Source organism: Syngnathoides biaculeatus, chromosome 16 (genome assembly GCF_019802595.1).
Source record: "Syngnathoides biaculeatus isolate LvHL_M chromosome 16, ASM1980259v1, whole genome shotgun sequence".
Taxonomy (NCBI): Eukaryota; Metazoa; Chordata; class Actinopteri; order Syngnathiformes; family Syngnathidae; genus Syngnathoides; species Syngnathoides biaculeatus.
This window is the reverse complement of record NC_084655.1, coordinates 3,660,001-3,684,376: the sequence shown is the minus strand read 5'-3', so window position 1 is coordinate 3,684,376 and position 24,376 is coordinate 3,660,001. Positions and strand designations below refer to the sequence as shown.

The 24,376-nt window shown below is 41.0% G+C and overlaps 1 protein-coding gene and 1 non-coding gene across 2 annotated transcripts in view; both read right to left on the bottom strand.

Moving 5' to 3' along the window:
• The window catches only part of ap2a1 (adaptor related protein complex 2 subunit alpha 1), a 115,193-nt gene that overhangs the window by 37,042 nt on the left and 53,775 nt on the right, over window positions 1-24,376 (bottom strand). Inside the window, exons 13-16 of the mRNA XM_061845086.1 lie at window positions 16,332-16,520; window positions 16,068-16,222; window positions 2,080-2,100; window positions 587-649 (exon numbers count right to left, since the gene is read on the bottom strand). Coding sequence (XP_061701070.1) covers window positions 587-649; window positions 2,080-2,100; window positions 16,068-16,222; window positions 16,332-16,520 — 428 coding nt within the window. The remainder of the gene's footprint in view (window positions 1-586; window positions 650-2,079; window positions 2,101-16,067; window positions 16,223-16,331; window positions 16,521-24,376) is intronic.
• On the bottom strand, window positions 5,071-5,144 carry trnas-gga (transfer RNA serine (anticodon GGA)). Its single transcript has one exon. It is a non-coding gene; the product is annotated as a tRNA-Ser (tRNA).

The following is a 24,376-nucleotide window of genomic DNA, read 5'->3' as shown; positions in this document are numbered from 1 at the left end:
TAATGCAAAAATTGTTTAAGTCAAACTGTGTTAAATATTTATTTAAGACTCTACTATGTGTTAACAGTATTAATAAAATGTTGTGCCATCATTGAGCATTTATTTTAGTTGGTTTAGGGATTCTGTTCTGACAACTGCAGGGACCAGGACAAGCATGTCTTGTGGCCTGTCCCGAGATGATATTACCGCTATATCCGCACATGCACATTATTGTTAATGATTGCTGTACGGACAGTTTTTTGAAAAACAATAAAAGTACAAACCTAACAAAATATAAATACAGATCATTCCTAATTTTGTGAGCATATGGGTAGTGGCAAATAGGTGGTGCGCATTTGTACATTGGTGGAAGGGTTTTCCTAATTTTTTTTAGGTCAACTTTGGGGGTGTGCATTATACTTGAGAAATTACAGTATTTCACACCCTGCATTATATAATAAACTAGATTTTAGTAATTGATTGTGAACCACTTCAGAGACAAAAATGTCTAAATTTATGCTTCTTTGAAAAGACACCTAAGCTTCCTGAGGTGATCGAGCAGAGCTGGGAAAACAAGTAAACAAAGCTGTATACACAGAGACCTTACTTGTTAAGGAGTTCATCAGCCTCAGACAGAGGGGGAGCAGGATCCTCAGAGGGAGGAGCAGAGCTGAAAGACCACAAGATAGCGCAAGGATGTAGATACAGCCCACAGTAGAGTGATGTGGGTTAAAGGTCAAAGGACAAAGATGCTAAAAATTATCTTGATTATTACAACCCCTTTACAAACAAACCATTTCAAGTGATTACATGGCAGATGTACAGCAGTTAAATTGATAAATGTGATTCAGAATGCGTCTCGGTTTTGTTTTGTTTTTTTTTTTATTTATTTTTTTAAATCTAGTGCTTTCTACTCTTTGGCTCGAGCCAGCGCTGTGACATAACACTGGTCAAAAAGCCTATTCTTTCGGCGTTGTGGCTATTGTTCCAAGCTGTGGTTTCCATCTCTATGTTGTCATATGATTTAGCCATGTCACGTTAGTTTATTGTGTCGGATTGGGTTGTACAAATGGGAGTGGCAAAAGTTTATTTGGCTTTCCAAAAGAAAAAGAAATACCCCACTAGTGGATAGGGAAAGTCAATCAACAAGGGAAGAAACATGGTCGGCTATGTGTGCCTGCAGCCATTTCAAACTCTGTGCTGATCGCTTCAAACCACCGTGTTTTGAGAACGACTTAACAGAAAGCAATGGATACCGCAGTGTACTTAGGTAAAGGCTGAAACCAACTCGGGTGCCAACGATTTTTCCATTGGCCTCCGGGACCTCAACCACCACCAAGAAAACTAAATCTTACAGCCACCATGGAACAGCACAGACAGTGTTTTCCTTATATATACCATGACTATTATGAGGTTTGTATATACCCATGTCTCTATTATGGTTATTACCTCCTGGGCAGTAGTGAAAAAAAAATGACGAACAGCATACTTATTAGTGCTGTAGTCTGTCCTTTTGCCTATATGACAATCCAACTGACACGGCAAAGACATTGTGAGGTGTGTTATAAAGCAACTCAAGTGAGGGACACATATGTAAGAATACTGCATACGTGTAAAAGCTTGTGCCGTGTCAGTGACAGTATGAATATGTAATACACAGTCATGCACAAAAACAGCACCGCTGGAGTGCCAGTATTTCTAGCCATGACTGTATAAAAGACATGCCTAAATTTCCCCCCTCAGATGTTTGACCACATGACAATGCTTGTTATATTTTATTCATGTCTGTTTAAATCAACAAGTGGGAATGCTCGAGCAAGTAAATTATGAATTAAATCCTCATCATCATATTCCAACATGTTGGTTGCCATTGCATATAGAGTGTAGGACGCTGTGTGTGACCAGTGCAAAATCACTACCAGTAGCTTGTGCGGTGGACAGTGGAAATACACCCCGGTGTCTCAACCTTTGGGTATGTTCAAGGATTGCTAAATGCGTGTAATAAAAACCAAATTTTTAGCAAAACTATATCTGACAACTTGCTGGAAATGAAGTGGGTATTTTAAATAACAAATAATGAAGATGTGAATTTTAACTGACCCCTTATCTTTGTCCTCTGACCTTTAAAAGAAAGAAAAATGAGAGAGCCATAAAATGCAGAGATGGTTAGTAACAACATACAACTACAGTTTGTAAAAAATAAATAAATAAATAAATAAAAACACGAGCAGTATCTATTTGGATATTTTCTAGTGCTTTGGTTGGCATATTCATAATACATTAATATGGCATGGACAATACCAGTGGTTTTCAAACTGGAGGGGTGGGGGCGCTCTATGACAGGGGGGCCGTGGGGCAATTATCAACTATTCGAGCTTTTCATTAACAAATTACATCCAGCTGTTGTTCATGTTTTTGTTGATTCCAAATGAATGTTTTTACTGCCACAGCCTCCTTGACTGGAAATATTTCAAGATTGGGGTGGGGTGCTGAAAATTTCATATTCAAAAAGTGGCGCATCTCAAAAACAGGTTTGAGAACCACTGGACTACACTAAACAGTAGTACAAATTAAGATTAGACTAGACTAGTCCATAATTTGTAACGCAACATGCAAAATAAAAAAAAATGCATATAAAGTTATATCAGAACTTGAACAACAAAACCTAAAAGAAAGACAATCCACTTTCCAAATACATTCAAACTGCAATTCTACCACAGGCACAGGTCACATGATTCAAACAGTCCAGTACATAGGGTACACATATGGATTGGCTGGATGTATAAAACTTGACTTGTGTGCAAAATGCATCTTTACATCTGTGGGTGCCTGGGATTTATTTTGTGAAATGTTACTGCATGTTTATAATGCATAGTTGTAGTGTAAAGTGTAGTGGAAGTATTTAATTTTATTAGAGCGCTACCCAATTCAAGATTGATGCTTCAATGGCTCTACATGAACACCCTTGGCAATTATCCATCCATCCATTTTCTTTGCCGCTTATCCTCACGAGGGTCGCGGGGAGTGCTGGAGCCTATCCCAGCTGTCAACGGGCAGGAGGCGGGGTACACCCTGAACTGGTTGCCAGCCAATCACAGGGCACATGGAGACAAAGAGCCACACTCACAATCACACCTAGGGACAATTTAGAGTGTCCAATTAATGTTGCATGTTTTTGGGATGTGCGAGGAAACCGGAGTGGCCGGAGGACCACGGAGGCACGGGGGAGAACATGCAAACTCCACACAGGCGGGTCTGGGATTGAACCCGGGACCTCAGAACTGTGAGGCCAATGCTTTATCAGCTGATACACCGTGCCGCCTCCCTTGGTAATTACCATAGATAAATTTTATGATCCTGGAATGTTGATGTCTGTTGTGTTTTAACAAAGTAGAAAGTACAGTGGTACCTCAGTTTTCATAAGTCTGTGTTTTTGTACAACTCAGTTTTCGAACGAAAATTCAACATCTTTTTGCTTTGGTTTTCAAACAAAAAAATCAGTATTCGAAAGCCCCCACCAGCTGACCCACAACGATTTGTTATTGTGGTTTTGAACGCACCCTGAAAAAAACGGAAATTACGTAACGCCCGCACCTGCGCGCAATGCAACCAGTTGACCCGCACACCTCACTGATGTGTCCTGGTCGTGCCTTTTTTTTTGCTTCCAATTGAGCAATATTAACCCCTGATCATGGCTCCAAAGAAGGCAAGTGGAACTGCTCGTGCTGAAAAAAGGAAAGTAGTGGTTAAAACTGTTGCCTTCAAGAAGGATTTGATAGCCGAATACGAATCTGGTGTGCATGCTGCTGCGCTATCGAAGAAGTATGGCATGGTGAAATCGATGATCATCACCATTCTGAAACACAAGGATGCCCTCAAAGGAAGTGATGTTGCTAAAGGAACAACTGTGTTGACCAAGCAGAGGCCACAGATCTTGGAGAAAGTCAAAAAGTTGCTTCTTATTTTCGTAAACGAGCAGCAGTTAGCTGGGGATAGTGTTGACGAGGAAGGGAGGAGATGTCATCTGATGAAGCTGAAGGCAGGAAACATGTCTCAAGTGCCGATATAAAAGCTATCTGCCCTAAATGGAACGACATCCAGAATTTTGTCGCACTCCATCACTCTAACAAAGCAGAAATGTTGCAGAGCACTGCAAAATTTCAATTACATTGTTCTGAGCCACTTCAGGAAGGTGCTCAAAAGACGGCAGAAACAGTCTACATTAGATTCTTTCTTTGTTAAAAAGTGGCGAGTCAACCCCACCGAAGACATTTAAATCAGTTGTTTTGCATTGCTTTTTTCTTTTGTTCCATTAACCCTACCTCTAGTTACAAGTATTTTTTTTTTACGTTCCGTATTTTCTGTGCAAATTAAAAAAAAAAAAAAAAAATCCCCCCTCATTATTGCTTGTTTAAAGTTATTCTGGACTTTTGTTAATAAAAAAAGGTTTACTAGGCTGGGGGCCGAGTCGCTACAGATCCAGCAATGCACTCCCAGCCTAGCATACACTACTACTAAAGCAAAAAATAAATATACTATTTCTTAAATGATTTAATTATATAACGTGTTTAAACTATCCATGTATTTCTACTATGCAGTTTATTATCAGGAAAAGCTAAAAAAAAAAAATACTTTTCAAAAAATATTTTCTTTAGGCTTGTAACGCATTATTTCATTTTCCATTCATTGTAATGGGAAAACATTTCGGTTTTCTATCGGCCTTCTGGAACGGATTGTGTTCGAGAAGAGAGGCACCACTGTACATACATTTTGATATAATTATATCTGTGATTTTTTTAAATTTAGACCTTGTCAAAACTTACTTAAAGCAATTTATTTGCATTCCTGGGTTGAATGTTATGCTGGATTGGATAAATTTCAAATATTTCAGAAAATGCCAGTGAGTTAGTTAAATTGTGGGTACAAAAATCTGCAATGTGCAAATTCAGTTTGAAAGCTTTCTTAGTCTTTCTTCTTTCGGCTTGTCCCTTTCGGGGTCGCCACAGCGTGTCTTCTCAGATGAATGCACATATGTTTGGCACAATTTTTACGCCGGATTCCCTTCCTGACGCAACCCTTCTCAGGGAGTGGGGGCCCCAAGTGGGATACGAACCCACAACCCCTGGTTTTCCAAACCAGTGCTCTAACCACTGAGCTACGGGGCCTCCTGAAAGCTTTCTTAGTACCTGTTAAAAAAATGATACAAATTTGAAAGCTAAATGAAACTGAGAAGGTTCGCATTATACCGTATGATCAGTCAAACGGGCGTTGTCTAATACATTTGTTAAGCTCTGTATATGCTCCAAATTAAATCACTGAAGCATGTTGATGTGCTGTATTTTCTTTGGTTGTGCTATGATGTCTGTCTTGCTGTCTCTTTTAATGCCAGGTACAGTAAAACTAATAATTTTCATGTCAAAGAAGAACAGGCACGTGGACAACGTAACATTCAACAAAGTGCCAGTGTCAATTGCAAAAATAAAGTCTGCCTTACTGATGTACAGACTCGTGCCTAATAAACCGTAAAATGGTCTACTAGATATATCAAATTACAGAGACAAATTCAGGCGTTTTGAGGCCGATTTAAGTTGAATGGCTGAGCAAGCTACCCCTTCCCAGAAGCATACCATAATTTCTCATGTATAATGTGCACCATATGCACCCTCAAAGTTCACCTCGGAATTTTCTCAGAAAAACCGGCTACCCATGTGTAATGCATTTTTACAATGCATGATTTTGCTTCTACCCCTATGATCAAAACATGAACCCTCTGTATTTTAACTTTATCCCCCAAAGATTTATTGTAAAGTTAAGCGTAATAATAATACATACAATTCTTTTTTTTTTCTTTACTTGCATTTATTTTAAAATTCATAGTACATTAGAAAACAGACAGTTGTGCCCATACCTTTAATTACCTAGGCAGAATTTGTAAGATGGGTAAAATTCTTTAAAGAAAATGAAGGGCCAGGTGAAACATTTTATTTTAATGGGATTCCAATTAAACGGTCATGCATTTAAGAAAAGCATTATTAAACAAAATAATGACCATAAAGAAATTAATGATCCAGTCAGTCATTAAAAAAAAAATATATCACAATTTTCTCCCAAGATAAACATATGAGCACAACTGGATGCATTCCTACGTACCAGCCATAGTATCGGAAGTGTAAGCTATACCTTTTTCAAAACGACTAGGTAGGGGTGGCGTGTAGGAATGAGTGTGTACACGTTTTTCATAACGTCTAGATGGGAGCATACATTGATAAAATATTACATTTCCCCCTGCAATTTTCTCCTATACCCATGTACAATGTGCACTATTGACTTTTGACAATTTTGGGGGTAAAAAAATGTGCATTATACACGAGAAATTACGGGACACCAAAAAATACTACTGTATAGTTTATCAACGCCATCATGACTGTATGAATGTAGCATAACTGTGGTAAGTCTGTAGTTTACTATAGGGCCCTTACTCCGAGTCACCAGAACCCTCCACCATTAGTGAGTCAGAGGTCTCGGTGGGCTGTTCCAGATCTCTGTCAAAGTCCAATCATGGTATAGAACAGAGGACAGACATACATTCAAACCACAACATAAAGACATACACCCACAGACACACACAAACACGCAGGAAAATGGGAAGAAGAAAGAGAGAAAGATGAAAGACAGTCACATACACAGGAGGTTAAAAAAGAACAAGTAAAACAAGCCTGCCAACCAGGGAAAAGAATTGACATTAACTTCTACTAATACACTCTGACAGAAGCCATTTGGATAGTTGTGGATCACTTGAACCTGTATACAGCCAGGAATAACTGATGTATGGGTTTCACATGAATAAGACTAGCTTCAACGTTTTCAAAGCATTTTCAAACTGTCACCTCATAACATAGGTTCACTAACTGGATGTTAAGTACCTTGTGAGGATACTCAATGCAGCAGGGGAAAAGAGACTAATCCCCATCATTTAGGTTGATATAAAATTGGTCTACCACCTCAACCAAGTTGAATTGAATTTGTTCAGTCATTATATGCATACAACATGTCTGAAATATTCCTTCTGAATCTCCCATATACAGGTATGTGATTTGACTGAATGAAAATAGACTGAAAAATACCCGGGGGGCTGGGTGCTGTAAGCATGATCAAAGGATGATCACCTATTTTCACATGTAAGTTTTTTATAAATTGTATTATGAATGAAATATATCTAGTACATCTATAAATAAATGCTATTCTGTTTTCAAAATGTGCACAATATGATCATTCATTATTTAGGTGCAAACGTTTACCCCAAAAAATTACAAATTCAAATTCAACTAAGTAAATTACGAGAAGTGAAACTAAATCGAATTCAGATTTACATCATGGCATGGAAGCGTGCTTTTATAGGGTGTATTTCGTATCAATTCATAAACGTTTTGTTTTTGTAAATGATTGAAGCGCATGAATTTGACAGTTGTTAACGTCATGTTTCGTTAGCAGTAAATAATACAGACATTTTTTACAAGTATTTGCTTCTGACCTCTCACCTCGCTATTGACTACCCTGTCCCCAACTGAGGTTGGTTGTTTCGGTGGATCTTTCCTCTCAATACCGATAGTAGTGGACGCAAACAAGGGATGAAGTCCATAAGGTTTGTAGGCCTTGGGTTGACATCCGTATGTACCAGCTATGGAAAAGTTCGTTTTTCTTGCTTCCAGTTGATTTAAGTGTTTTTGTCATTTTGCTTGAAGTTCCAATGCCCTGAAACCTCTTGATCCATAGTCAATAGTATCCTGACACCACGTGCACAATACTTTACCAGGTCGATGGAATTTGTGAATGAAGTCGCTTAACAGAATGGTACCTGCCTTCTTTCCAACTGTATCGACGATTTCTCGTTCAATCTAATCCCATCAGAACTTATTTTTGACAAAATTTCTTTAACACGAGAGGAGTCTTTCCTATCGAGCACCGCTATCGAGCTCACTTGCAAATGGCCCCATAAACTGCCTCGTATACAAGCGTTTTCATTGGTCACGAGGAACACATTGCACCAATTAGACACGTATCAAACTTTCCATCTCACTTGCAAAAGTCGGATTGGAAAATGAACAAGTGTGGATTTTGGCACGGGTTATGGTTGGGGATATTGCAGAAAAATAGAAAATATATATATATATTTTTTAATCTATGCAATTTAAAAAGACAGAATTCCGCCTAAAAACAATATATGAAGATAGTTTTGAAAAATTATCATCCTGCTTCTATTGTGTGAAAATAGGACAACCTCACTGACAAAAATACCTAACAAAGTTGAGATGTTCCCCAGATCCATCAGGTCCATCCTTCATCTTTACCTTTTGAGGAATTAGGTACTTCTGTTACTAATCCCTGTATTGAAATAGTTATTCTACTAGTCCTTGCAATACATCAACTGAGCAAGTAAGAATTCACAAAATTAAATCAATTAAGAATTGAGTCTGTGGAATACACTTTCTTAATTGTATTCCTGAAAGTCATTGAGTCAATATGGACTGCATTACTGAAAAAAACCAAAGCCACTGTTTATTCAGTTAATTAGCATTTTCACGACCATGAGCCGCACTTAGTCTTAAATTTTCTCCAAAATGGACTATGTGCCTTGTAATGCGGAGTGCCCTATGAGTGTGCCATGTTTCAAAATCTGTAAATGTTGTGTGACTTTGATGAGCGCTCCGCCTAACTGACTGGAGGCAAGACAAGCTGCTTATATAGAGAAAACGCGTACGTGACTGAGGACAGCAAGTGGATGTACAAGAGGGAAGGGTGGGCGTAGAAGACGGATGCTAAAGGCATTCCCACCAGCAGGTATTTAGAACCAGTATTTGCTTCGTGCAAAATAACATCATTTTGGCAAAGGACCCCCCGAAATGGCACCAACGGGGAGACACACTTACGAAGCAAAATGTGAACTGTAAGCTATCAATTAAAACCAGTAAATTAACTCAGAGTTTGCCATTATTCCGGGAGGCTTGACGAAGAAACTTAAACCGCTGGACATTGGTGTTAACAGGGCATTCAAAGTGAAGTTGCGAGTGGCGTGGGAGCGATGGATGACAGATGGCGAACACAGCTTTACTAAGACTGGGATGCAGCGCCAGGTGAGTTATGCCGCAATTTGTGAATGGATTGTGGATTCTTGTGTTAACGTGTATGCCTCCACTGTTGTTCGAACTTTCACAAAAGTTGGCATAATTTCTAAAGCAGCTGCGCGGCAATGAGACTGACAATGACGAGAGCGACCCTGATGTATTTGATGGAAAACTTGGCATGGAATTGTGGATGATGATTAATAAAGAAGTAACATGAGTACCATCATTATTAAATATTTCAATGAACTACAACCGAATTCACTGTTTACAATATTAAATGCTTCTAAAAACTACAAACTCATTTGTGCTCTGCCTGCCTTTTTAAATAACCTGCAGTCATGCTCCCGTATGTTTTAGGATAGCGTGTTGTAGCGTCACTGGGAGGCTGGAGGGGCTCCCGGCATGGTTTGTGGCACTAAACATGTACGTAAATAAGAGTTTGAAGCGCATGATTTGTGTCATTTACTTCTTCTCTCATCGTTCTGGTTGTGCTGTTCTGTTTGCTGTGGTGTAATAATTTTGGTTTGGTGTGGCACCGTGACTGAGGATAGCGTATTGATTGGTGACTTGCTTGCACCGGTCGTTGTGTAAGAAAAAGAAAATGAATGTGATCTGCTTTCAAAATTAAAGGTGCAATTGTTCACTACCTCGCGAACCCACCATGCCTGCACTCAATAATATGAGGCACCTTATGCGTTAAATACAGAAATTGCACCTGCAACTGGGAGTGTGCCTTTTAATATGATGCGCATTATGGCCGGTAGTCAGCTCAGGAAAGATGTAGTATACAGTGAAGAAAATAAGTATTTGAACACCCTGCTATAATCCAAGTTCTCCCACTTAGAAATCATGGAGGGGTCTTAAATTTTCATCGTAGGTGCATGTCCACTGTGAGAGACATAATCCGAAAAGAAAAATACAGAAATCCCAATGTATGATTTAACGATTTATTAATGTGATACAGCTGCAAATAAGTATTTGAACACCTGTCTATCAGCTAGAATTCTGACCCACAAAGACCTGTTAGTCTACCTTTAAAAGTCAACCTCACGCCATGTATTATCCTGAATCACATGCACATGTGAGGTCGTGAGCTGCATAAAGACATTTGTCCCCCCATACAACCAGTAAGACTCCACACGCTACGGAGAAATTGCCAAGCAATTTCTTGAAAAAAGGTCCAGTGTTGGAGCAATCATTAGAAAATGGAAAAAGCTAAAAATGACGGTTAATCTCAATCTGAGTGGAGCCCCATGCAAGATTTCGACTCTGGGGTTTCAATGATCCTTAGAAAGGTGAGGGATCAGCCCACTACACGACAGGACTTGGTCAATGACCTGAAACGAGCTGGGACCAACGTTTCCAAGGTGACAGTTGGTAATACATTAAGACATTGTGGTTTGAAATGATGCATGGCATGGAAGGTTCCCCTGTTTAAACCAGCACATGTCAAGACCTGTCTTAAATTTGTCAATGACCATATGGATGATACAGAGGAGTCATGGGAGAAAGTTTTGTGGTAAGATGAGACCAAAATGGAACTTTTTCATCATAATTGCACTAACCGTGGTTGGAGGAAGACAAATGATGAGGTCCATCCCAAGAACACCATCCCCACTGTAAAGTATGGGGGTGGTACCATCATGCTTTGGGGGTGTTTTGCTGCACATGGGACAGGACGACTACACTGTAATAAGGAGAGATTGACCACGGCCATGTATTGTGAGATTTTGGGGAATAACCTCTTTCCCTGAGTCAGAGCATTGAAGATGGGTTGTGGCTGGGGCTTTCAGCATGACAATGACACAAAGCACACAGCGAGGAAAATCAAGGAGTGGCCCCGTAAGAAGCATATCAAAGTTCTGCCGTGGCCTAGCCAGTCTCCAGACCTAAACCCAATAGAAAATCTTTGGAGGGAGCTGAAACTCCGTGTTTCTCAGCGACAGCCCAGAAAGCTGTCTCACCTAGAGAAGATCTGTGTGGACGAGTGAGCCAAAATCCCTCCTGCAGTGTGTGCAAACTTGGTGAACAACTACAGGAAACATTTGACCTCTGTAATTGCAAACAAAGCCTACTGTACCAAATAACATTGGTTTTCTCAGGTGGTCAAATACTTATTTGCAGCTGTATCACACAAATCATTAAAAAGAAAAAAAAAATAAAAAATCATACATTGTGATTTCTTGATTTTTCTTTTTAGATTATCTCTCTCACAGTGGACATGCACCAATGATGAACATTTCAGACCCCTCGATGATTTCTAAGTGGGAGAACTTGCAATATAACTTATTTTCCTCACTGTACGTCCACGGTGACAACTGTATGCTTGGAATCAAGTCCACAAAATAAAATATTACTTCACAGTGAGGAAACTAAGTATTTGAACAGCCTGCGATTTTGCAAGTTCTCCCACTCTGAAATCATAGATGGGTCTGAAATATTCATCTTGGGTACATGTCCACTATGACAGACATCTAAAAATCAAAGGTGATCAAATGCTTATTTACAGCAGTAACATACAAATACTTTATATACTGTATAATACATAATGATACATGATTAATAATCATACATTGAGATTTCCGGAATTTTGTTTTACTAAGATTGTGGACCATGGACCGATACATATAAAAACCTTGTGTTACCGGGCAGAACTTGTCTTCTTCTTTGGCTATCCTGCCAGAAGACATCTCGTGTTCGACAGATACATAGATAAGACCCGGACGTCTGTATTGCACATTCCTTTGTAATAAATCCATTTACTCGTCTAATCATTGGTCATATCTTCCTCGATTCATGAACAGGTGTTGGGTCCAAACTCTCAAGTCCCTACAATTTGGTGACCCCGACCGTAAGCCGAGGGAGGTAGACGAGAGTTGGCCGTCGACAGATGAGATAAAGAGAGACATATGAGAAACACAGGAGTGTTATACGGACGGATAAGCCGAGGGTGGTTGTCTGGACTTCTGACTTCTTCAGGTCGCAACCAAAACCAAAGGTAAGTAGAAGCCTGTTTACTGTCGAATTCTGAATATTGAATTGCCTAAATTTGAAAAGTCATTGGTATCAGATTGTTCATGCCTCATATGAGTTATTGAGAATAAGAGATAAAGAGAAGTTGTATATCCCGTCGTAGCTGACTTATATTGTAGACGTACAATTGCACTGTGAGGTTTACCTGTTACACCTAAGGGGGATAGGATCCCTTAAAAACAAAGGGTTTGCCGTCGGTTTGAGCCTGTGACGTCCCAAGGTGGCGTATGAAAAAAAACGAATAATATAAGCTAATTTTTGCACGATAGGAATTCGGTTGGGTTTAGTCGAAGAAGAGTAACCACAAAATTCAATAAATAATCATGGATGGTGAATTTGATCATGAATGTGCTGAATATAATCCAACTAAAGATGAAATGTACATTGAAATTGAGTGGCAAATGATGCCTAATGTTGACAAAAAGAAACAAGATAAAGAAAGGAAGCGTGCATTAAAATAATGGCAAAAGCACAATTTGGGTAAAATTCGCGATTGGGACCAACTGACGCGAAGGAGGGTGGTTGGTGAAAACGGTCTTGTTGGTTTGATGCGTAGCATCCTCTCGCATCGGAAATAACCCGACTATTATATTATTATTATTATATATTATAACAGCACGGTGGCGCAGCTGGTAAACCGTTGGCCTCACAGTTCCCGGGTTCAATCCTTGCTTGTGTGGAGTTTGCATGTTCTCCCCCGTGCCTGTGTGGGTTTCCTCCCACATCCCAAAAACACGCAACATTAGTTGGACACTCAAGGTTGCCCCTAGGTGTGATTGTGAGTGCAACTGTTGTCTGTCTCTATGTGCCCAGGTGAATTTTTAACTGTTTTCTCTTCCGTACTAACATCTGTTCCCTCAGCCCAGGCACCAGAAGGGCTCGCACTCTTTAAAAACAGCCAAAGATACCCCTTTTGCTCATTTGACACTGATCCAATGATTAGACAAAGCCTTGGCCAAACCTTCGGCGGTGGCTATCGTCAAGGTCCCTGGGCACTCCAAATCCACTTCAACCACAGCCCTCGGCAATAATGCTGCCGACTTGGCTGCCAAGCAGGCTGCGGGCTATGTCCCACAGATGCTTGTCCAATTATCTGAAAGATCCTCTCCTGACCTGCTCGAGCCTCAGTCTCTTAGTGAATTGGTTAAAATACAGCACAACGCCTCACCTGAACAAAAGATATTTTGACCAAAACTCACTCTATGGCTCATATTGGCCCCAGAGCCATGCTAACCAACCTGCACGTGGTGGCATTCTAAAATGTCTGACTTGTGTCACGCCCGCTGTCATGACTATAATATTTGACAGCGACACAATGTTCGCCCCACACTTAAGACTGTTGCCAGGTTCATTTGACCCAGCCACCTGGCCCGGTGCTGAACTGGTCATGGATTTCACAGACATGATCACTCCTGCTCAAGGTAAACGCTACATTCTTGTTTTTGTTGACACCTTTTCTGGATGGCCTGAAGCCTACCCCTGCGCTCGTAAAGACGCCATGTCGGTAATGAAAGCTTTGGTGAACCACTGCATTCCAATGCACGGTTTCCCCGCTCTCATCTGCTCAGACAAAGGTACACGTTTGACATCCACACACCTAGCTACTGTAGAGAAGTGGTTAGGGTTAACTCCCAAGTTTGGTTGTGTTTATCACCCCGCCAATCAAGGTTCGGTTGAATGTATGAATCGCACGTTGAAGGAAAACTGGCTAAAATATGTAGGTCTTCCGGCATGAACTGGGTTCAGGCTCTTCCCCTTGCTCTGTCTGTGACACAAATTGTGTCTCGCTCTATTGGTTTCTCTCCTTACAGGTTGTCTGATGACTGGCCCTTCCTCCTCACTCCAACCGCTGGAGGAAGGCGCTGTGTTTCCCAAGTTTTCCCATAAACTGTTTTGGACACAACTGCATTCTTTCGCTTCTAATTTCCCTTCGCAGATCCAGGACACTCTTCCAAAACCACCTCCTGAACTTGATCTTCTTGAGTGGTCATCTGTCAACCTTAAACGACTCTCTCATAAGTGGTCAGAACCCATTGGTTTGGCCCCCACAAGGTGACTGCTTTTACCGCCAAAGCCATCCGCTTGGAAGGAAAAGGAACTAAGTGCTTTCATTGTTCTATGGTTTGCCCTGCTACAGACTCTTAATTGCACTTTTATTTTATTGTTTATTGTTAACCATGATTCCTACAGATGGTCCGATTGCTTTTCGGACCAAGAGAGTGAAAGAGGGAATCTCCGGGATTCTCATTATTGGTGTTATAGTTGTTCTTGGTTATTTTGATCTGGGAAATCGTTCAAAAATACCCCATACCCACACTAACAGTAGTGCCATCTGTTAGCACAACCCACTCGGAAAATATTTATCACAGAGAAGAGAGGTATAATAAACAAACCCCTATCTGTTGATGAGTGGTTTAGGGTTTTACCATGGACCCATACATATAAAAACCTTGTGTTACTGGGCAGCTTTTGTTTCTACTTTGGCTATCCTGCCAGAAGATACACATCTCGTGTGCGGCAGATAGCTCGATAAGCTGATAAGATGTTATAATTCTGTGTGCCCTCAGACATATCTAAATACACATCAAAACGCCTAAAAAAGTATGTATACATTATATACACCAATATATTTCCACATATAATTGTTTTAACAGTCTTGGAAACAATTTTTTTTACTTTGAATAGTGTCCATTTTCCATACAGAGAAATGGAGTCATATTCTGTCCTGCTTCAGTTGTCTTCCACATCCCAAAAACACGAATGGTAGCTTAACATAAGACAAAATTTTCCATAGGTATGAATGTGAGTGGGCAGGACGGTGAATCAGCTGGTAACGTGTTGGCCTCACAGTTCTGAGGACCCAGGTTTGATCCCGGCCCTGCCTGTGTGAATTTTGCATGTTCTTCCCGTGCCTGTGTGGGTTTTGTCCGGGCACTCTGGTTTCCTCCCACATCCCAAAATCATACCACATTAATTGGAGACTCTAAATTTCCGCTGTGTGTGATTGTGAGTACGCTGTTTGTCTCCATGTTCTCGGCTGGTAACCAGTTCAGGGTCTACCCTGCCTCCTGCCCATTGAGAGCTGGGATAGGCTCCAACACTCCCCACGACCCTTGCGTACCCCGCATCCTGCCGACAGTTAGCTAGAATAGGCTCAAGCATACCTGCGACTGTAGTGAAATGAGCAGTGCAGAAAATAGACAGATGGATATTGCATATATGCGCAGAAACCCTGTTTTAAGATGATTGTGAAGATGGGAGACTGCAATAACTCTAAAATTTCAAAACATACTTTCCTCTAGGTTGGCAGGTCCGTAAGACAAATAGAGTACAACAAAAGTGTCTAACCAGACAAATTCACAACATATTGAAAAGCAGTCTTAACGCAAACATACAACAAACACCAAAATCAATAACATTAACAACAGCATAATTTCTTTGGTCCAAAGTTTCTCTTTCCTTGCCTAGTTTGTGAGCTACAGTTTTAACGTAGCTTTTAAATTCCTTCAGTAATAAGGTTACACCTGCTTTCATTTAGTTTACAATTAAAACCCGATGTAACCCAAATACCTGATTTGTAATCAACATCGGAGTTTTAATTCTGGCGAATAACATTTCTAAGAGTTAGAAATTGAGTAGTCAGAGAAAAGGAGGTATTGTTTGAAAGATCATTCGTGTTCCATCCTTTGTCAGAACCAGAACAGGAAATAGAACGCACCCATAAAAAGTAATCTACTATCCATAACCTTGTTTCTTAGGGACATGTCAACACAGAAAGGAAATACCAAACTAGAAAAGATTTATCCTTTCATGTTGACATTTGCTCCATAAGGTTATTAAAAAAGAAATAAAGTGGCTCTGAAGCAGCTCCAACTGGACTTTGGCTGACAGGGACAAACGGATTCCAGATCTGCTCATTAGGATAGCCTTTACCTGAGGAAGCCTTCATCATTAACTGCAGCAGAGGGTGCTGTGGGCCCTGCTTCAGAGAACACATCTACCAACAGGCTGCCAGCACTAGTTGGAGCAGAGCCAACAGGAGGTCCTGATCGAATCCCAAGGAGGTCTGCTGATGGTGATGGGGTGGACTGGCAGGAAAAAAACAACCCATGAGAGCCATTATGATTTTATTATTACTATTGTTTGACTGCTCATGCACAAAACCTGGCTGAACAGCAGATCGTCTACTGTACTTACAGCATTGGAGGCAGCCATGGCTGATGTGTCTGGGCCCCGTTCACCACCTCCGTTCAGCTCCCCGCCCTCTCGTTTGCTGTCTTCTAGGTCAGTAACTGACACTGCACCAGGCCCCTTCTTTTTTTTCAGCTTAGCCAAGATAGAAGACTCCCGCTCTGGGAAAGGAGGCATCTCCTCCAAAACAGTGGCCTAAGAAAACAAACAAAAAAGTTCATACTATGTCAAATTGCACGATCGAGCACTGCAGAGAAAGTAGGCAGGGCAACGAAACAGAATTAAACAAGACAGTATGGAAGTCCAGGAAAGTACCACTGCTTTGAGAGACTGAGGCGGTGGTCCATCTTTTAATAAGGGAAAGAGGGCAAAACCCTCAATCTCAAAGGAAATCTATTCCTGAGTACTGGAGGGTCTGGCTATTAAGTCAACTTAAAATACGGGGGAAAAAAGCAGTACTGGTCCTGCGTGAGGAAGACTGGACCAAAATAATGCTTGGTCAAGGGAGCTATATGGGAGTTTACACAAACATTTAACGCGTACATTGTGGAGAAGGAAAAACTATATCTTAATTTTCAATTTACAAATTGTCAAAAGTCACTACTGTGCATTTTACACAGGTATGAAGGGAAAAACTCATTTATTAATGTAGGGCACCATCTAGAGATGATTAAAAAAAAAAAGCTGCAGACTTTCATTCCAATCTGCCGTCGTCACCTAGAGGTTATGAAAAGGGTGTAAACTGTTCTAATATCCCACCGCCACCTCCAGGTGACTGGTACGTATGACTGCTTACATGTACACTTTTGCTCATAAGTTTACACACCCTGGCAGAATTTGTGAAATTGTTTTTTTAATACAAGGGATGACTTAACAACAACCATTCATTGACTCGTTTAATGATCATGTGTTTCTGAAATGCTTGACAGTTGAATTTGAATTGCATTAAAATGTTTCTTCTGGCCTTTCATGCTTTCTTTAAAAATTTTTACCTGTCTTACAAATACTGCATAGGGTAATCAAATGAGCACAACTGCTTACTAAAAAGTAGAGCTGTGACATTCAAAATAAGCAAAGCAAAAGAAAAGCAAACATTTATGTAGCACATTTCATACACATGACAACAATGCTTTAAATGATTAAAAGTTTTTGAAAACGGGAAAATATCTTGTGAATATTTAAAACTGAAAAAAAGTACAATTAAAACAGCATAGAGCTCAAGAAATATTTTTAAGAATAGATATTTAATAAACATGAGAAAAAAGTTAACCTGGATTTAAAAAGCCACAATTGGGGCTGACGTCACTTCTGTTGTGCAGCATAATACCTATATTCTGTTTCATCGCGTTTGCTTTCGACTCTGTGCTCCACTATTTGACCTGTGTGAGTGAAATTATATATTAATATAACAATTATTGACGGATTAACACCATATGAGACATTGTTTGGGCGACCATTTAGAGTGCCACAATTTAAAAACCAATGGGAAATAGACGAAAGTAATCTTCCCGATTACATGCGAAAAATGTTTGATAAATGCAAACACCCTCTAGTGAAGACCATTGTTTCTCAGCAGGACACCACTTTGGTGGAACCAGGAGACTGGATCTTGGTGAGAAGCATAAAGAAGAAGCATGGGTACTCGCCAAAGTGGAAAGGTCCATTTCAAGTTTTCCTGAAAACACCCACAGTAGTAAAAATAGAAAGAGTAACTTGGATTCATTTGGTACATTGTAAAAAGGTAATTTCAGTCCAAGAACCGATTGGGAAGATGAGCTAAAGACTGGTGAACAAGCTGGGTGGAGATTTATATTATCTCAAAATAGCTGATGGCCAGTGAAGAAATTTAAAGACACTAAACCTATAGGGCCACCTGGATGAAATGCCTACCTAAAGTGGTTAGGTCCCAAAATGGGATGCGGTGGTGTTGTCGTAACCATAGTAACATTCTTCCGATTTATAATGTATCCTTGGGGTGTCAGAATGTTGTTGTCTTGCAATGGAAAACCTCTGATACTCCTAAAACAAAATAATCCACAGTTGGGTTTTTATGCATGTGATGATCCAAATTTTTATTTTGGCGCAACTGTGTGTGTACCGGTAAACTCAATCAGTACTCCAATCATCCCATGGTCAATTCCAACAGAGGGGAACAAGGAGCAATGCTTACAGGCAAAATAAGTGGTATATAATGAATAATCTGATGCACATGGGATGGGAGACTCTGGTGGTTGACGAAAATAATGAGTGGACACCGTCTTGGATCACATCTGAATTCGTTAAGACACCACCAATAGACTTTACAGCTATACCAAACTAAGGAAGGCCTGCAAATCATTTTGAACACCACCAAAGTCCCTTTAAAACTTCCTCTGGGCCTACATCTCCCGTAATCCACACATCGCTTTGATGCTTTGCGAAATTACAGAGGTAACAGCTAGCACCCTTTCTCCTACAGCAACATTGAAAAAAAGTATGATCCAAAAGCCAAAGGTTGATGAGTGGTTTTTCATGTAACAACAAGCATTTCAGGACAGAATAACAATTGGCTTCTTATGGTGGAACAAGCAGCAAAAGCTTCATCGAAAGATTGCGTGGTTTGACCAAGTAGCAACTGGATTCAAATCTTTCATAATTGGTGGTGTACCATCAACAAGAACGTAGACAATCAACGACTTCCACTACAACGTACATAAATTGGGCAATTGGACATAGAGCGGCTTTGAAGCTGTGCATGAACAGCTATCGGCTACATCACTTATGGCATTCCAAAACAGGATGGCTGTTGACATGTTGTTGGCTGAGAGAAGAGGAGTCTGTGCCTTATTTTGGAGAGCAACGTTGCAGATTCATTCCCAACAACACAGCAGTGGATGGCAGTCTCACCAAAGCCATAGAGGGACTCCGAACCCTTCATGGTAAAATCAAGGAACATTCTGGTTTTGACACCATCCATGTGGGACTCTTGGATGGAGTCCTTTCTAAAATACAAAACTATGATGTTCTAAATTTTAGTATCAATCGCTGTTTTTGCAGCAATTTTGATTTTGTGTGGATGTTGCTGTATTCCATCTTCAGTCATTCCTAAACAGAATAATTACTACAGCAATCTCACCCATGGAGAACAAGCAGTGACATCACTGCAAACTTCCACAGGGCAGGAGTGAAGGTATCACAATCTACTGTTCAAAGACTTCGAGAGAAGAAATATGCAGGCCATTCCACAAGATGCAAAGATGCACTCATCAAAACAAAGTGTGTGTAGTATCACGTGACTAAGAAAGTGTAATTGGATTGGCTGGGTCTTTGGTTCTGACCTGAAGGAACCCTGCCTTTAACTGAATTTAGACAGTGAATTTCAGACAGCGAACAGTAGCAAGTTGAATTTCAGGCAGCGAATTTGAGTTAGTTTAATCTTAGGAGACTGAAAATATTGCATTTGAATTTTAAAGGTTGAATTTTTTTATATGGTTAACGTTGAAAAGTTACTGAAATACAGCGATTGAAAATGTGATCACTTTGAAATAATGTGCATTTTACAACATGAAATTTTCAGTGGCATTTTTAATTCAAATCCTGGTGGCACATATTTACTTCCATACACCTCTTTCAGTATGGCCACAAAATATTCTTCCTTTCTCAATTTACACCAGATGGTTCTCTGCTCTACCTTTGCCATCTTAATCTTCCTACCCACCACCATCCTATGCTGCCGAGCTACTCTCTCCCCTACCACTACTTTACAGTCAGTAACCTCTTTCAGAGTACATCGTCTGCACAAAATATAATCCACCTGCCTTTTTTGGAAATAAATGTTCACCACTGCTATTTCCATCCTTTTTGCAAAGTTCACGACCATCTGTCCCTCAAAGTTCCTTTCCTGAATGGCCTATTTACCCACCACTTCTTCATTGCCCCTGTTTCCTTCAGCAAGATGTCCATTACAATCTGCACCAATCACAACGCTCTCTCTGTGTAGGATGCTCAGAACTACTTCGAATTCCTTCCAGAATTTCTCTTTCACCTCTAGGTCACATCCTACCTGTGGGGCATAGTCCCTAATCACATTTTACATAATACCCTCGTTTCAAATTTCAGCCTCATCACTCGCTCTGACACGCTTCACCTCCAAGACATTCTTTGCCATCTCTTCCTTTAAAGGAACCCCTACTCCATTTCTCTTCCCATCTACTCCATGGGTTCTGTCACTATGCCTGACTAGCAAAGATACATTTATCGTAAATCTATATTGATTGAACAATTAAATACACAAGTATATGCAGTAAATGAACAGGTGATTTAAATAGTCATTGCTCCACCTTGAGATTTAATCAATGATTGGTTATCATTCTTTTGAACTCGATCGACCCTAAAAATCCTGATCGTCTAAAGCCTAGTTCATACCATTATATAAAAGCTGGAATTCTGAACTTTCATATTCATCTTTTGATCTGAAACACCCCCGACCCTCCTGGAAAGCGCCACCTTAACGTGATGCAGCGATTTTTATGTCCCAATGATTCTAGGAGCTAGGTTGTTGGGAGCTTAAAAGCCCTGCTAGGATCACCCATGACAAACGGCTCCTAGTTGAAGGACAAGACAAGACATGGCCGTGAGACACCTATGATGCAAGACTTCTAGTGTCATGAAAAATTATTTGCCGCCCTCCTGATTTCTGGGTTGTTGTTGTTTTTTGCATATCTATAACACACAAAGGTTTCAAATCATGTTTAATATCACTCAGGCAACCTATTGAAATACAAAGTTTTCAAATGACAATTCAATTTTTTAAGGCATAAAAAAAAATATCCAAACGTTTCTGACGCGGTGTGACAAAATTGCCCACTGAATCTAATAACGGGTTGTGCCACCATTGGCAGCAACAATTGAAATCAAGCGTTTGCTATAATTGGTGTGGAGTCACTGGAATAATTTTGTCCCACTCTTCTCTGCAGAATGGTTTCAACTCGACTCTTTTCTAGTATGAACTGCCCGTTTAAGGTCATACCTCAGCATGTCAATTGGATTTAAATTCGGACTTTGACTTGGCCACTCCAAAACCTTAAATTTTGTATTTTTTGAGCCATTCCAGGGTTCATACTCAGTCTGACCAAAAAAATTTAAGGGCTTTTTAGGGGCATTCTTAGGGGCTGACACGAAAAATTTAGGGCCGACACGAAAAATTTAGGGCCATCGTGGGAAATCAAGAGTAAGGAAAAAAGACTCACACAATGGTGCCATCAACTGTTCTTGGTTCATCAAATGTTCCAGTATCTCAGTACCTGTGACAGTGATCACCTGTCGCCCCTTGTGGTAGTTCTCATTGATATGACCATTGTCAACGTCTTCACATAACAGTATACAGAAAAACAGATTCTAATTACAATTGCAACTATATATACACAAATGTCTTCTACTGATGTCTGTTTCAGCACCCCTACTCTAGCTCCTTGAGTCTACTCAGTGCCTCCTCTATTTGTTCCTGCAGAGGTGCAAAAGTGTCTCTCTTGTTCTTTGCTCTGCCTCTGAGTCCATTGGCCTCGGTGATAAATCTCAGATTCCTCTTTTCTTCTGCCTCCTCACACAGCCTGTCAGCCTCATCAATAAGCGTTGATATGACAGTCTCTATTCTGGCTTTTTTGGCTTTGAGGCAGTAGAGATGAAAAGTGGGCAGCGATGCTAAATGTAGCCAGGTACTAAGTCTTCCTTTCCCCACAGTGGTAGTTTTTAGCAATGTCACTGTCTGGGAACATGACTGCAAACACTTTGGAATCATTTTCACAAGATTTGTAACTGTAACGGTTGCAGATCACTTTTATCGGTGCTTGTTCTTTGGGCTTCACCCCAGTGGACGAGAGAGTAACCTGCCTCCGCCTTTGGGTGGGGGGGAAGTGTCCTGACTGTAGTTTGTGCCTAAGCACCAAACAGCAGTTTAGAATATACATCCTTTTTGGAGTCCTAAGAGTGGGTGGTAGATAGCACTCCCATTTGGGACTCCATCGTTCTGCTAGTGGACTTTAATGCTCACGTAGGCAATGACAGTGAGACGTAGACGGGCGTAATTGGGAAGAATGCCTCGCCCTCCCCGATCAGAAAGGAAGTGTTTTGTTATTGGACTTCTGTGCTCATCATGGATTATCCATAAAAAACTTTCAAGCATAAGTGTGTCCACACGTGCACTTGGCACTAGGACACCTTATGTCACAGTTCGGTGATTGACTTTGGGATCATCTCATCAGACTTACAGCCGCATGTCTTGGATACTCAGGTGAAGAGAGGGGCGGAGCGGTCAACTAATTACCACCTGGTGGGAAGATGGCTCCTATGGTGGGGGAACATGCAGGTCTAACGTGGCAGGCCCAAATGTATGATGGGGGTCTGCTGGGAACAGCTGCCAGAATCTCGTTAGAAGGAGTTTCAACTCACAACTCCGACAAAACTTTGCTCATGTTCCAGGGGAGGCAGGGGACATTGAGTCTGAGTGGACTATGTTCTGTGCCTCCATTGCTGAGGCGGCCTATCGGAGCTGTGGCCATAAGGTGGACGGTCCCTATCACGTTGGTGGACACCAACAGTGAACCCGGTCAAGCTGAAGAAGTCCTATCGGGTGTATTTGTCAAGTGTGACTCCCGAGGCAGCTGATGGGTACCGGTTGGAGAAGCAGAATGGAGCTTCGTTGGTCGCTGAGGCAAAAACCAGGGCACGGGAGAAGTTCGGAGAGGCTATGGAGAGAGACTTCCAGATGGCTGAGGGGAAATCCTGGTCCACCATCTGGCGTCTCAGGAGGGGGAAGCAGACCACCGTCAACACTGTGTATAGTAAGGATGAGGCGCTGCTGACCTCAACTCGGGGTGTTGTGAATCGTTGGGGAGAATACAATGGTGACTCAACTTACAAAATTAATCTGTTCCGAAAGTTGTTTCGTAAAGTGACACTTTCGTAAGAAGAAACGCATTTTACATATAAATAGCGTAATCTGTTCCTTAAAGTTGCATGGGAGTTCGCCCAACCAGTCTACATGTGTTTTGTTGATTTTGAGAAGGGGTTCGACCTGGTCCTTTGGGGAGTCCCGTCTGTGCTTTGGGAGTATGGGGTACCGAACCCCATGACATGGGCTGTTCGGCCCCTGTACGACAGGTGTCAGAGTTTGATCCTCATTTCTGGCAGCAAGTTTTTTGGACTCCACCAAGGCTTCCCTTTGTCTCTGATTCTATTCAGAACTTTTATGGTCTAGGCACAGCCAAGGTGTAGATGTGGTCCAGTTCGGTGGCCTCAGTATTGCATTCCTGCTTTTTGCAGATGATGTGGTTCTGTTGGCTTCATTTACCTGTAATTTTCAACTCTTATTGGAGTTGTACATAGCCAAATGTGAAGCGGGTGGGATGAGAATCACCATCTCCAAATCTGAGACTACGGTCCTCAGTCGGAAAAGCGCAGTGTGCCCACTCCAGGTCAAAGATAAGATCTTGTCTGAAGTGGAGGAGTTCGATTATCTTGGGGTCTTGTTCATGAGTGAGGGAAGAATGGAACATGGGATTGATAGCTCAGCTCTGCAGTGATGTGGACTTTATATCAGTCAGTTGTGGTAAAGAACGAGCTAAGTCAAAAGGTGAAGCTCTCGATTTACTGGTTGATCTACGTTCCTAACATCACCTATGTTAACGAGCATGACCGTAAGAACAAAATGCCGGATACAACCGGCCGAAAAAAAGTTTCTTCTGCAGTATACCCAGGCTCTTCCTTAACTTGGTCATCTGGCAGTAGCTCAGAGTAGAGCCGCTCCTCCTCCGCATTGAGAGGAGCCAGATGATTCAGATGCCTCCCGGACGCCTCCCTCTTGAGGTGTTCCGGGCACATCTCACCAGAAGGGCACCCAGGGGGTGATGCTGGACACTAGATCAGGGGTCACCAATGTGGACCATATAAGGCGTCTGGCGAGGTATGTTCTAAAAATACCATCGGCCACAAATTGTTATTTGTACTTTAAATTCTGAATCTGACTTGTTTACGAGAATTAAAATTTTAAAACTTACTACAATAAAATAAAACAA